Below are 15107 nucleotides of genomic sequence, written 5' to 3'. Positions count from 1 at the left end.
ATCAAGCCATTCCCCAATTGATAAATGGGCAAGAGACATGAATAGGCAATTTTCAGGTAAAGAAATCAAAAGTATCAATAAGTACATGAGAAAGTGTTCCAAATCTCTAATAATTAGAGAAATGCAAATCAAAACAACTCTGAGGTATCACCTCACACCTAGCAGATTGGCTAAAATGAAAGAAGGGGAGAGTAATGAATGCTGGAGGGGATTAGGCAAAATAGGGACATTAATGCATTGCTGGTGGAGCTGTGAACTGATCCAGCCATTCTGGCTGGCAATTTGGAACCATGCTCAAAGGGCTATAAAAGAATGCCTGCCCTTTGACCCAGCCATACCATTGCTGGGTGTGTACCCCAAAGAGATCATAGATAAACAGACTTGTACGAAAATATTTATAGCTGCGCTTTTTGTGGTGGCAACAAATTGGAAAAGGAGGGCATGTCCTTCAATTGGGGAATGGCTGAACAAACTGTGGTATATGCGGGTGATGGAATACTATTGTGCCAAAAGGAATAATGAACTGGAGGAATTCCAGGCGAACTGGAGAGACCTCCAGGAAGTGATGCAGAGCGAAAGGAGCAGAGCCAGAATAACATTGTACACAGAGACTGACATACTGTGGTAAAATCGAATGTAATGGGCTTCTGTACCAGCAACAATGCAATGACCCAGGACAGCTCTGAGGGATTTATGTTAAGATGCTACCCACATTCAGAGGAAGGACTGCAGGAGAGGAAACATATAAGAAAAACAACTGCTTGAACGCATGGGTCGGGGTGGACATGATTGGGGATGTGGACTCGAAACTACCACACCAATGCAACCAGCAACAATTTGGAAATAGGTCTTGATCAAGGACACATGACAAAACCAGTGGAAATGTGCGTCGGCCATGGGTGGGGGGAGTGTGGGGGGGTGAAGGGGAAAGTAGGAGCATGAATCATGTAACCATGTTAAAAATGAATATTAATAAATGTTTAAATTAAAAAAAAAGATATATCAAATTCAAAATATCCAAAAAAAAAATCGGGGCTCCCTCTTCATCCCACCCCATTCCTGCAACTTCCTCTGGAGGGGTTCAGGGTCAGGGCCCAGAAAGCAGGAGCTGCTGAGCCCACAGGGCCCAGGTGCTGACCGCACTAAAATGTGGTGCCATTGTCCGAGCCCCACCTGGCCTTAAAAGAGATGGCTCGGCCAGGACCTGCACCTCAGAGAGCACTTGGCCCTGAGGGAAGCCGGCAGGGGAGATGGTTTCCAAAGGTGCCCCCCAACAGGACCCCAAGGCCTTTCTGAAACACACCACTCACATGACCCCTCTCAAAAGGCCAAACTGGCTGCTGGATCCCACAGTCTCTTTAGGTTTAACGGGAGCCCCTCTCTCCCCACCCCTCCTCATGCTCATGCCTGCAGCTAGTCAGGGCCACAGGCAAGGTGGAACCCAGGGGCGTTCTTGACCTGAGGCAGAGTGGAGGAGCAGAGCTGCCCCAGAAATGGAAGAAAAGAGAGCCTAAAATTGCCATCACTGCCGGAGCCCATGAAGTCCCAGAGAGCCGGAACCACTGCCAGGGTCTAGTAAGCCCCAGGAATGTTGCCAACTCTCCACCGAGGCCTTCTATCCCAAAGAGCCCTGAAGGGCTTTAGGGAGGGAAGAACAGGCAGCAGAGCTCCTCATGCTCCCTTCCTTGGACTTAGCTGTTCCTCCCTGGAGTTATCTGGGGCAAATTCCCCCCAAGCACTCTGAGGAAGAAAACACCCTTCCCCATCCCCATTTACATTTACACAGTGCCTATGAGCGCCAGGCGCTCGCAGGGTAAGCACTTCACAGTTAGCTTCTCATGTGATCTCCTGGATCGAATCAGAATCTTTTTTTCTGCCTGGAAAGTGTGGCAGCAGAGCTTCTCCAGGGCTGATAGAGGCTGAGGGACCCGAGTGAATCCCACTGGCTCCCTCTTGTGACTTAGCTCTAGAGCTGGCTCTGTTCCCTTTCTACCCAATTGTGTGTCTAGTCTCATTTCCGTCTTGGGAGAAAACCCAACATGGCTGGGAAACCAGACCACCTGTTCTTGCTGCTTCGGGACCCTTAACCAAGGCCCTAGGCCAGTGATGGAGAACCTTTTAGAGACAGAGTGCTGGGCTCCACCCCCGCCCCACCCATCAGGCATGGGGGGGGGGGGTGGGCCAAGAGCAGCTCTGCCCAAGTCCCTCTGCCTTTCCAGTAACAAACTCTGAGGGAGAGAGAGAAGGTGGCCACATGCCCACAGAGAGTGCTCTTCATGCCATCTTTGGCACCTAAGCCATAGGTTCACCATCACTGCTCTAGGCTATGTGGTCAGATCCAAAGATGGGTGTAAGGAGTTTTCTCACAGTTGTGTATCTCAGCTGACCCACATGTCTTCTATGGCCCATACTGGTTGATTGGTTGTAGTGTCCATGTCCCTTTGATTGTATACAGACTTGGGGGGGGAGGCGCAGAGTGGGGCGGTGCATGTTTTTTCCCCCAAGTTCAGGGAACTGTGCCTGTTCACTTTCCCTCCCATCCAATTAGAAATCAGACAACTGAAATACTAAAAATCAAGAGAGGAATTAATAAAATTGAAAGTAAAAGAACTATTGAATTAATAAGTAAGACTAGAAGCTGGTATTTTGAGAAAACATAAAATAGACAAAGTACTGGTCAATCTAATAAAAAAAGGAAAGAAGAAAACCAAATTGACAGTATCAAAGATAAAAAGGGAGACCTCACCTCTAATGAAGGGGAAATTAAGGCAATCATTAAAAACTATTTTGCCCAATTATATGGCAACAAATACAACAATCTAGGAGATATGGATAAATATTTACAAAAATACAAATTGCCTAGATTAACAGCAGAAGAAATAGACTACCTAAACGATCCCATCTCAGAAAAGGAAATTGAACAAGCCTTCAAAGAACTCCCTAAGAAAAAATCGCCAGGGCCTGATGGATTCACAAGTGAATTCTATCAAACATTCAAAGAGCAACTAATCCCAATACTGTACAAACTATTTGATATAATAAGCAAAGAAGGAGTCCTACCAAATTCCTTTTATGACACAAATATGGTACTGATTCCAAAGCCAGGGAGACCAAAAACAGAGAAAGAAAACTACAGACCAATCTCCCTAATGAACATAGATGCAAAAATCTTAAATAGAATACTAGCAAAGAGACTCCAGCAAGTAATTAAGAAAATCATCCACCATGATCAGGTGGGATTTATACCAGGAATGCAAGGTTGGTTCAACATTAGGAAAACCATCCACATAATTGACCATATCAACAGTCTAACAAACAAAAATCACATGATTATCTCAATAGATGCTGAAAAAGCCTTTGACAAAATACAGCATCCATTCCTATTGAAAACACTGGAAAGTATAGGAATAGAAGGGCCTTTCCTAAAAATAATAAACAACATATACCTAAAACCATCAACAAGCATCATATGCAATGGGGATAAATTAGAAGCCTTCCCAATAAGATCAGGAGTGAAACAAGGATGCCCATTATCACTTCTATTATTCAACATAGTACTAGAAACACTAGCAGTAGCAATTAGAGAAGAAAAAGAAATTGAAGGTATCAAAGTGGGCAATGAGGAGACCAAGATATCACTCTTTGCAGATGATATGATGGTCTACTTAAAAAATCCTAGAGAATCAACTAAGAGGCTGGTAGAAATAATCAACAACTTTAGCAAAGTTGCAGGATTCAAAATAAATGCACATAAATCATCAGCATTTCTATACATTTCCAACACACTAGAGCAGCAAGAAGTAGAAAGAGAAACACCATTTAAAATCACCCTAGACAATATCAAATACTTAGGAATCTATCTACGAAAACAAACAGCAATTATTCAAACACAACTACAAAACACTTTCCAAACAATTAAAACTAGATCTAAACAATTGGAAAGCCATTGATTGCTCATGGGTAGGACGAGCTAACATAATAAAAATGACCATTCTAACCAAATTAATTTACCTATTTAGTGCCATACCTATCAAGCTACCAAAAAACTTCTTTACTGAATTAGGAAAAACTATAACAAAGTTCATGTGGAATAACAAAAGATCAAGAATATCAAGGGAAATAATGAGAAAAAATGTGAAGGAAGGGGGCCTAGCAGTACCAGATATTAAACAATGCTATAAAGCAGCAGTCATCAAAACAAAATGGTACTGGCTAAGAGATAGAAGGGAGGATCAGTGGAATAGACTTGGGGTAAATGACATCAGCAAGACAGTGTATGATAAACCCAAAGAGCCCAACTTTTGGGACATGAATCCACTATTTGACAAAAACTGCTGGGAAATTTGGAAAACAATATGGGAGAGATTAGGTCTAGATCAACATCTCACACCCTACACCAAGATAAATTCAGAATGGGTGAACGACTTGAATATAAAAAGGGAAACTATAAATAAGTTAAGTGAACACAGAATAGTATACCTGTCAGATCTCTGGGAAAGGAAAGACTTTAAAACCAAGCAAGAGTTAGAGAAAATTACAAAATGTAAAATAAATAATTTTGATTATATCCAACTAAAAAGATTTTGTACAAACCAAAACAATATAGCCAAGATCAGAAGGGAAACAACAAATTGGGAAAAAATCTTTATAAGAAAAAACTCTGACAGGGGTCTAATCGCTCAAATATACAAGGAGTTAAAGCAATTGTATAAAAAATCAAGCCATTCCCCAATCGATAAATGGACAAGAGACATGAATAGACAATTTTCAGATAAAGAAATCAAAAGTATCAATAAGCACATGAGAAAGTGTTCTAAATGTCTAATAATTAGAGAAATGCAAATCAAAACAACTCTGAGGTATCACCTCACACCTAGCAGATTGGCTAAAATGAAAGAAGGGGAGACTAATGAATGCTGGAGGGGATGTGGCCAAACTGGGACATTGATGCACTGCTGGTACAGTTGTGAACTGATCCAACCATTCTGGATGGCAATTTGGAATCATGCTCAAAGGGCTATAAAAGAACGCCTACCCCTTGATCCAGCCATACCATTGTTGGGTTTGTACCCCAAAGAGATCATAGATAAGCTGACTTATACGAAAATATTTATAGCTACGCTTTTTGTGTGGCAAAAAAATGGAAAATGAGGGGATGCCCTTCAATTGGGGAATGGCTGAACAAATGGTGGTATATGCAGGTGACGGAATACTATTGTGCTCAAAGGAATAATGAACTGGAGGAGTTCCAGGTGAACTGGAAAGACCTCCAGGAACTGATGGAGAGTAAAAAGAGCAGAACCAGAAGAACATTGTACACAGAGACGGATACACTGTGGTAAAATCGAATGTAATGGACTTCTGTACCAGCAACAATGCAATGACCCAGGACAGCTCTGAGGGATTTATGGAAAGGAACACTACCCACATTCAGAGGAAGAACTGCAGGAGAGGAAACACAGAAGAAAAGCAACTGCTTGAACACATGGGTTGAGGCCAACATGACTGGGGAGGTAGACTCGAAAGGACCACACCAATGTGACTATCAATAATATGGAAATAAGTCTTGATCAATGACACATGTTAAAACCAGGGGAAATGTGCATCAGCTATGGGGTGGGGGGACCTCAGGGGGTGAAGGGGAAAGTAAGAGCACGAATCATGTAACCATGTTAACTTTTCTAAAAAATAAAAATTATTAAATAAAAAAAAAAAAGAAAGAAATCAGACAATCAAATGTGGCATTGTTTCCAGGGTCTCATCAGCCCTGGCTTGGGGTCCCACTCCCAGAGTCTCCAATTCTCAAGGAAAATGAACACAAACCAAACCACTGGAACATACCGACAGGTACAGCAGAATCCAGGCTTAAGCCAGAGCCAATCAGGAAGTCTCCAATGAGGGTAGGTCTCTCATACACCCATGCTGGGAACACTGGGAGATGGTGGCCTGAATTCTTCTTGCTCTGCTTGTCCCGGAGCACCTTTCTTGTAAATTCCTGTGACTGAGCATTTTTGGAAGAAAGAAGGAGAGTCGAGATTTGCATTTCGCTTGTGATTTTAAAAGCCCTTCAAGGCCATAAATGCCAAAACAGTGATTTCTGAACACGACCGCTTTCCAAGCAACCTCCTTGGCACGCACTCCACATTCTCAAAGCGCCCATCTGCTCAGCCGGGGTTAGAAGGGAGGCAGAAAACTGGGAAACAAATTGTATGGCCCCTCCCTTCTCAGACCAAGGCGAGAGAGAACTTAGTCAAATGTGTAAGAATCAGAGCCATTCCCCAGCCTCGAAATGGGCAGAAGAGAGGAACAGACACTCCTCTATGGCTGAAGAACTCAAACAGGAGAAAAGGCTTTAAGTCCTCGCTGACTGGAGAACTGCAAATGGAAACCCCCTAGAGATCAGCTCCCACCTGGGAGACCAGCTGACAAATGACAAATGGGGACACGCTGCTACACTGCTGGTGGAACTGGAGACCGACCCAACCATTGGGGAGCCCCAGCTGGGGTTAAGCCCCCGGGGCATAAAAGGAAAAGACTCGATTCGAGCCGGGAGCCCGATGAGGGGCTCCTGATGGAAAGCCACACTGTGGCAGCACCTCCACGAGATGAGCCAGAGGGAAACAATCTATCCAGAAACAGAAACATTCTTCAAGAAAGCCTGGTGTGTGGCCATCTCCAGAGCAAGAACCATGCACCAAAGGAGCGAGAGCGCATTTCACAGCCACAAGCAGTTTTTGGTCCACTGAGGCAGAGGGAGCCGCCCGCCTGTTACAATGTAGCCAACGAAGACACTGCAAAAGGAAACCCTCCGAGCTTCAGGCCAGCAGCCTGAGGTGGAGCCACGGAGCAGGAGCTGAGGGACCAAGAGCGGGCCTCGGCTTCCATGTGAGCTGCTCTGCCCCTCCCCTGCCAGGGGCCCGGGCCCCCTTCTCTTCCTAGGAGAGGATGCCTCGCTAACGACTGAGGCAACACGAGCAGAGGCGAGGGTGAGGGCTGCTCTGGAGAGGACGACTGCACCAGACAGAGGATCGACCCGGGGAGAGATTAGATGAGGGGTCCCAGCAGAGGGAGGGCCGGGAAGAAGGGACACTAATAAAGGTGGTCCCCCCCCCCCAAGGAGGAGCCCATATCAAAGCAGATTCCTCTAGGCTTTTGCCACACAGCCTCCTCCGGGCATCAACACCCCTCCACCAGACCAGCAGCAGCTTCTCCCTTATTAGAGTGGCTCCTCAGAGCCAGGAGAACGTTGTACCCAGAGACCGATACACTGAGACACAATCGAGCACAACAGACTTCTCTACCAGCAATGCAAGGGTCCAGAGCAAGGCTGAGGGACTTGTGAGGAAGAAAACCAGCCACACTCAGAGGAAGAACTGTGGGAGCGGAAACACAGAAGAGAAGCAACTGCCTGATCACATGGGCTGATGGGGGCATTATTGGGGATGGAGACGCTAAACGGTAACTCCAGTCCAACTACCAATAATATGGAATCAGGTCTTGGTCAGTGAAACATGTAAAACCCAGTGGAATTGTGGGAAGGCTAAGAGGGGTTTGGGGGAGGGAAAGAATGTGAAACATGGAACTAGGAGAAAATATTCAAAAGAAAAAGAAAAGAATTAGAGTGGCTCCTATTCATCCCCCTTCTCCTAGCCTCCATTCTCAGCTAGGTCCTACCCCCGGCCCAGTCTTTAACTCCTCCCTGGCAACAAGGCCCAAGTCTCCCCGTCCCACACCAGCAGAGCTCTGCCAGCCTCTACTGGCCCTCTGGCTCCCCCTCGGTTCTCAGGATCTTTAACTGCCAAGTCTGGGGGTCCTTTCAGAGGTTTCCGCCTCTCTCATTTACCTACAATAAAGTCTGACTATTAACTGATTAATAACTGAAATTTGCTGATAAGACCCCCGGAAGACATTACCCCCCCCCTACAGCAGCATGGACACAGGGGGCAGGTTCCAAGGCCCCTGGGGCAGTTCTCCTGCGCTCTCTCCCCCCCAACTCCTCCTGCCCTGGGGCTTGGAGCTCCATGGCCTCCCGCCCCCCTCCAAGTGAAAGGAGAGGAACTGGCCAGTGGATACGCTGCCCTTCCAGCAGACCGCCCTTCTCTCCCACATTCTCGGTGCTCCCTCCTGGTTCGCCCCGCCACCACCGACTGTCCCTCTGCTCCCTGTCATGAACACCAGGCTCCGTCCTGGGCCCGTCCCCGGCTCCAGCCCACCTTGCAGGAGCCTCTTCCTTTCCTCAGTTCTTATCTCTACCCGTCTGCCTCCTGGGCCTCTTCTGAAGGCCAACGCGCATGTGCAAGAGGGAACTCAACTTTGTCTGCCAGTTTGGAAGCTCAGCATCTCCCCCAGCCCACAGAGCCCAACAGTTACCACCCCTGCAGCCACCACCTCCTGGGCTAACCCCTGGGATAGCCTCTGGCCTCTCCCCATGAGGGCCCAATCTTCTCTTCTCAAGGGTAGCTGGAGCTCTGACTCCGGTGCCCAGACCAGCCCAAGAGCTCCCAATGACCTCTGGAAAACAGAAGCTCCTCCAGGCCTCCACAGGCCAGAGAAACTACCTTTCCAGAGGCTCTGTGTGTGTGTGTGAGAGAGAGACAGAGACAGAGAGAAGGAGAGAGAGACAAAGAGACAGAGAGGAGAGAGAGACAGAGAGAAGGAGAGAGACAGAGAGGAGAGAGAGACAAAGAGACAGAGAGAGACAAAGAGACAGAGACAGAGAGAAGGAGAGAGAGACAAAGAGACAGAGAGGAGAGAGAGAGACAAAGAGATAGAGACAGAGAGAAGGAGAGAGAGACAAAGAGACAGAGAGAAGGAGAGAGAGACAGAGAGAAGGAGAGAGACAGAGAGGAGAGAGAGACAAAGAGACAGAGAGAGACAAAGAGACAGAGACAGAGAGAAGGAGAGAGAGAGAGAGACAAAGAGACAGAGAGAGACAAAGAGACAGAGACAGAGAGAAGGAGAGAGAGAGAGAGACAAAGAGACAGAGAGGAGAGAGAAAGACAGAGAGGAGAGAGACAGAGACAGAGAGACAGAGACAGAGAGGAGAGAGAGAAAGAGACAAAGAGAGAGAAGGAGAGACAGACAGAGACAGAGGAGAGAGAGAGAGACAAAGAGAGACAGAGAGAAGGAAAGAGAGAGACAGACAGAGACAAAGAGAAGGAGACAGAGATCTATTTTCCTGCTACAACAGCAGCACCTGCAGAGTAGGAACGGTTTCCTGCTTCATCCCTGCCCAGGTATCCTGGGAGAAATGGCTTTCATGATATTGCCATAGAGCCATTCCAGAAGGGATCTCACTGGACACCCTTCCCTCCCCGCCCCCCCCCCCCCGACTAGCCAGGGAAGGGCTGCCATTCTCTCCATTTTACGGATGAGAGCGCACAGCCAGCCCTGCCCCTCGCTGCCTGTCAGGTGCTGCCGGGCCCCATCCATCAAGGGAACTTGATGAACTCCAGACAAAGGAAAGACGGGCAGACAGACGGACAGAGACCTGCTGCAGGTTGGGGCCGGTGGCCACGCTGCCTAGCTGCTTCCGGAGCTCCTCCAGCTCCTGTATAGAAATCTTGGACGCCGTTGAAGAGATGCTGAAGTTGGTAGTGCTGCACACAGCCGCACCGGCGGCCAGCTCGGCCCTCTCTTTGGCATTCTGCTGCAGATACTGAAGCGTCTGAAACACAGGCACACAAGCACTGCAGCAGAATGAATGCTCGAGCTGATTCATTCTGATTTCTGATCGGAATACTAAGGAGCTGGCCAGGAAGGCCGGAGCCTGGCCCTGTGGCTGTGCCCTCCCGAACCACCACATCCCTGCCTGTCCACACTAACCCCAAAGCAAGACGGTGGCCCAGGCTCATCTTTCTAGAACTCTCCCCTCCAGCTCTGGTGCCCCATCCATCTATCGACGCCCTTCAGGGTCCCCCCCCTGCAGTATAGGAGGACAGCTTCTGCTGAGCCTGACCCCAGGAAGCATGGGGATCAGCGGTCACCGTGGCACACGGGGGCTTGGACAGCGAACAAACCCTGGGGGTTTTGCCTGCACCTGGGCAGTCCCCTGCAGCACACGGAGGGGAAGGACTTGTTGGGGGTTACAAAATCCCCCCCCCCCAACTCACTGGGAGGATGTGTAAGCAGGCCTCCTGCCTGCCTCCCAGTAACTCCCCTCCCGCCTGGGGCCCCCGTCCGCCCCAGCAAACTCGCCGGCTTCTCACGAGACGCTGGCAGGTACCTCTCGATCTTCAGTGAGCTTCGCCAACAGGTAGACCAGAGGGTCGAGATTTCTAGCATTCTTCGATTTCAGCTCATCATATTTCTTCAGGAAGTCTTCGGGAGTTCGGGAAAATTCGGCTATTTTAACCTGAAGGCCCCAACAAACGTCAGCGCAAGGCCTCGCGCTGAGGCCAGCCCCTGCTGAGGTCAAGGAGACAGACCGAGGAGGCTGGCCTCCCCCCTCCCCCCTCATTGGCTTTCTTGCAGGCACCTGGCGACCCTCTGCACGGGCTCCACCACGCCCCGAACTGACAGAGGCAGGCGGTTGTCTAACATTTGTTAAAAGGCACGATTACGAAGCAATCTGGTGACTGAAGAAGCCAAGGTGAGGGTGAAAGGGGCAGCAGGTTGCATCATGGGATTGTTACTTTCAGTCCTGAAGAAAACTAGACTTGGGGCTACTGGAGGTCAGTTCTGGGGTTTTCTTATTGAAGATAAACCCAGAGTTGCCTGGTGGAAAGTGGATACCTGGAAGGACCTAACTTTTTGGCTTTCACAAGGTTTCCGGGATGCAGCTGGGTGGTTCAGTAGAGAGAGCCAGGTCAGGGGACAGGAGGTCCTGGGTTCAAATCTGGCCTCAGATACTCCTTAGCTCTAGGATCCTGGGCAAGTCACTTGCCTAGCCCTTGTTGCTCTGGAACTGATACTTAGGATTGATACTTCTAGGCCACAACAGCTCCTGGAACTTTTCTGGTCTTGGGAAATCCCAGTGGAGCAAATTCCCTTCACCACAGCACTGAGCCTTCTCTGCTACTTTCTGCCTGGGACCAACCCAGGGTCATCCTGCCAGTAAGTGTTCAAAGGGCATGACACACGGCTTCTTGGCTCTGAAGCCATCTCTACAGCCACCCCCCAATCTGAAGGCTTGAGTGTATTTGATTCTAAGGCCACCACTCAAGAAACGTTTACTACCTGCCAGGCACCGTGTAACATGAGAGACAGAAAATGAGGCAAGACAGTCCCTTAAGGAGCTGAGAGTCTAAGGCAGTGCTGGGCAAACTATGGCCGGTGGGTCAGAGGCGGCCCCTGAAATGTTCTATCCAGAGTAGGATACAATACAATGAAACTTGGAAAGAGCTGCCTTAGAGACAGACCGACAGAGGAGCATCTCCTTGCCTTTGGCCCCTCTTTAAAGAGCTGGCCCCTCACTGGGTTAAGGGAAGCAAACCCTGAAGATGCTTGCAATGAACGCCCTGAGGAAAACCTGCCTGTTCCAGGTTTCTCCCTTCTCAACTGAAAACACGGATTCTATTTAGCTCCAGAAGAGAGGGCTGAGCTGCCAGGGAGGGGCCTCAGGGAAGGGGAGCTCACCTTGGCGCTGTGGGCAGACACAGTCGTGGTGACGTAGGGAGTCCGGTTTTTCTGCAGGAGGTCGATGTACACCTCTGCGCCATCCCCTCCGTGCACACGCAGCAGACTCAGGAGCTCGTTGACATCGTGGTGAATGCGGAATTCGCTCATGTTTCCAGGGCTACGGCACCAACATGCCCAAACGCTCACCTGCGGGCAGGAGACACTGAGCATCCGCTAAAGACCGAGGCCCAGCCGGGCAAGTTAGAAGGGGCACCTCAGAGCAGACCCAGGTGGCGGCAGATGCCGTCCAAACTGCCCCCCCCCCATCTCAGGGTGGCACAAAACGAGAGACCCCCTCAAGAGCCAAAACCAAGCGTCCATCTGACGCCCCGGAAAAATCTGCAGCGGGAGGAAGCAGGAGAGCGGACTGAGAAGTGGGGAGCCCCGATGGGGCCTGCTTCCTTCGACCTTGGCTCCCAAGGGCGCCTGCTGTCTCTGCTCTCCAGACCGGGAAGGGGGAGGGGGGCAGCCAGAGGGGATGGGACCTAGCTAGGAAGAGTGAACGGAACTTGGGGCTTCCTCACTCGGGGAACCGGGCGCCACCAGCTGCCTCAGTTCCCAAAAGGCCAAGTGCCAGAGACACAAAGAAAAGGGAAAACTGTGGCTCCTCTAATCCAATGTGGCCCGGCCCGGGGACTTCCTGGGGGAGCTCAGTGGTCACAGTGGAAGCTGGAGAGCCAGAGAGGGGACGTGGGCACAGGCAAAGGAAGGGAGATGCCGCGGGGCTCCAGGGCCTCTGCTCGGGCTGGGGGTGCAGGGGTGACACACTTGGGAGTGCTGCCTGGGTCCCAGGAGAGGCCGAAGCCGCGGTCTGGCAGCAGGGCGGCCTTTTGCCTGTTTCAGGTGGACGTTGCCAGCCCTCCTGTCTTAGTGGGAGGGGTTCAATGACTCGCTAGGAAGTGGCGGAGAGCACCCTGGAAGCTAGCCTTTAGCCCCTGGGCTTCCCCCACTAAGGTCTTTAGAGACCCACTTCTCAGGGGCCTCCCTTAACGCAAAAAAACGTTTTAAAGACAAGAGAGCAGCGTTTGTTTGCGCCAATCTAGGCGGCGCAGCGGGGCGTTCCCCCAGCAGCGCCCCTCCGGGGAGGTGGAAGGAAGAAGCGCGCCCAACAGCCCCTAACCCTAAATCGGCGCTTCTCCACGAGCCAATCTCCCCGCAGGTCCGCCCCCTACAAGCACCTGCGTGAGAGCCAACGGAAAGGAAGCTTCCCGCACACTCACCCAACCCCACTGCTCCCAGGCCCTTTAGTAGCCTCCCCGCGCCCGGTTTGGCCACGACCCGGAAGCGGCTCCCGAGCCGGAAATGACGTCATGAGCCCTCCCCACCCTCTGCAACAGGCGCGCCTAAGGTTGGGTGGGGGGGATTGGGGAGGGGTTGCTGCGGGCCTCCCTGGTCTAGGACTGCGGGAGCTCTACCAAGTCGCCTCCGCCCCACGCTGCCCCAGCCGCCCATGCTCCCTTTTCGGCTGCTACCCTCTTCAGCTTCCCGCTCAGGTCCTGAGCCTGCTACCCCAACCCCCACACCTCCGTTCGAGGTCACATGGGCTAAGTGTTAGAGTGAGCCAGCTAGGCTAGCTGGGGGACTGGGGCGTGACGCAGTCTGAGCCGCAGGGCGGGGGCGGGGCCCGTGTCTGAGAGAAAGCGCCAGGGAGCGAGAGCGCGCGCGCGCCCCCGCGCGGGGAGCGCAAAAGGGCGGAGCCTGAGGGAAAGTGAAGCTGAGTGACAGGATCTGGGGGTGACGTAGTCTGAAAGGCACGGTGGGGGTGTGAGCTAGACCGAGAGGCGGGGCCTAGGGCAGAAAGAGGTGGAGGGGCAGGCTCTGGGGGGTGAGAACAAGGCAGAGGGGAGGAGCCTGGGGCAAAAGTGAGGCCGAAGGCGAAAGCCAGGGGTAGAAGGAGGGGGCGCGGGGTGGGGATCCTGGGGTGGGATGGAGGCTGAGCAGCCACCCTCAGGGAAAGTGAGGTTGAGTGACAGGACCTGGGGTATGACGTAGTCGGATGGGGTAGGGGCGTGAGCTAGACTGAGGGGTGGGTCTAGGGCAGTAAGCAGTGGAGGGGCGGAGCCTGGGGCAGAAGTATGACCCAAGGTTGAAGCCTAAAAGCAGGATTAAGGCAGAGGGGCAGGCCCCCCGAGGCAGAGAGGCAGAAGGGAAGATCTTAGGGAAGGATGGAGGCAGAGAACGAAGCCTGTCTGGGTTGAAAGTGAGGCAGAGGGGCGGAGCTTGGGTGAGAGACAGGCGGCCGGGCGGAGCTTGCCTGGGGTGAGAACGAGGCGGAGAGGAGGAGCCTGCCTGGGGGCGGAGACTACAGAGGTAAGAAAAAGGTTCGTCGTAGAAAAAGGTTCGTCATCGCCGTTGTGAGCGGGACCCGGTCCGTGTCGCTGGTCGCGCCGTGCCTGGGCCTTCTGCCTCCAGGATGGGGACATTACGGGACACCCTGAATACCAGGTGAGCATCTCTCAGTTTTTCCAGGGGATTAAGAACCCGAACAATTGGTCGACCGCGGACCCCTATTAGGCTGGCTGGCCTCTGGTGGGCCCAAGCCGCAGAGGGTCCTCAAGTCCCGCAAGGCGGACAGGCCCAAGGCGGATGGGCGGAGGCCTGGCGGATGGATGGATGGATGGATGGATGGACGGATGGATGGATGAATCGATGGATGGATGGATGGATGGATGATGGATGATGGATGGATGGATGGATGAATGGATGGATGGATGGATGGATGGATGAATGGGCGGATGGATGGATAGACAGACGGATGGACAAATCGATGGATGGATGGATGGATGGATGGATGGATGGATGGATGGGCGGATGGACCGTTAGACCGATGGATGGGTGGATGGACGGACGGACGGATGGATGGATGGATGGATGGATGGATGCAAGCACGTATACAAGGAGGGGCCTGCTGGGGCGGAGATGGATGCTGCGGATGGCCAGGCTAGGCCGGGTGGGGCGGGGTGGACTGCGGACCCTTTGGCCTGCCCACTTCTTGGTGCGTCGCGGCCGCTCCTCACCCGCAGGATGCCCGCCTATTGCTGCCACATCGGGGGCTGCGATCGGGTGTTCGACTCCCTGCCGGGCTACGTGCACCACTACCAGACCCTGCACCAGAACAACTGCTCCTTCTGCCGCCGCTCGTTCCCCTCGGACCAGCTGCTGGACATCCACCTCATGGATCGTCACGGCACTGTGCCCACCTGCCCCATCCGCGCGGCTGCCGCGCGCTCCCGGCGCCCCTTCCCCTTTTACTACCAGTGCCCGGTGTGGGGCTGCAATGAGAAGTTCATGAGCCCCGAAGAGCAGACGGATCATCTGATCCAGATCCATGAGTACCCGGCCCACCTGTGGTATGACGTACCCCCGAACCCCCCAAGGTACGGGCCAGAGGGACTGGGAGCGGGAGGAAAGAGAAGGGAGGGGGCGGGGGAGGAGGGAAGGGATGGGGGAAGGAAGAAAAAAGAGGGGGCGGGGGAGGGAGGAGAAGG

The 15107-nt window shown here is 51.8% G+C and overlaps 2 protein-coding genes across 3 annotated transcripts in view; one reads left to right on the top strand and one right to left on the bottom strand.

The window, feature by feature from the left end:
- Positions 1-12869, bottom strand: part of TUBGCP2 (tubulin gamma complex associated protein 2) — a 36011-nt gene extending 23142 nt beyond the window's left edge. Inside the window, exons 1-5 of one of the 2 annotated variants that reach the window (XM_044659179.1) lie at positions 12840-12869; positions 11578-11766; positions 10226-10354; positions 9491-9667; positions 5842-6001 (exon numbers count right to left, since the gene is read on the bottom strand). In XM_044659179.1, coding sequence (XP_044515114.1) covers positions 5842-6001; positions 9491-9667; positions 10226-10354; positions 11578-11727 — 616 coding nt within the window. In that variant the 5' untranslated portion in view covers positions 11728-11766; positions 12840-12869. Of the gene's footprint in view, positions 1-5841; positions 6002-9490; positions 9668-10225; positions 10355-11577; positions 11767-12839 lie in introns of those variants that run through there. The other variant, XM_044659180.1, reaches the window with a different exon arrangement.
- An 814-nt stretch (positions 12870-13683) lies between these two features.
- Positions 13684-15107, top strand: part of ZNF511 (zinc finger protein 511) — an 8529-nt gene continuing 7105 nt past the window's right edge. Inside the window, exons 1-2 of the mRNA XM_044659181.1 lie at positions 13684-14064; positions 14643-14996. Of these exons, the coding sequence (XP_044515116.1) occupies positions 14033-14064; positions 14643-14996 (386 nt within the window). The 5' untranslated portion in view covers positions 13684-14032. The remainder of the gene's footprint in view (positions 14065-14642; positions 14997-15107) is intronic.

Source organism: Gracilinanus agilis, chromosome 2 (assembly GCF_016433145.1).
Source record: "Gracilinanus agilis isolate LMUSP501 chromosome 2, AgileGrace, whole genome shotgun sequence".
NCBI lineage: Eukaryota > Metazoa > Chordata > Mammalia > Didelphimorphia > Didelphidae > Gracilinanus > Gracilinanus agilis.
This window is presented reverse-complemented; position numbering and strand designations above follow the sequence as displayed.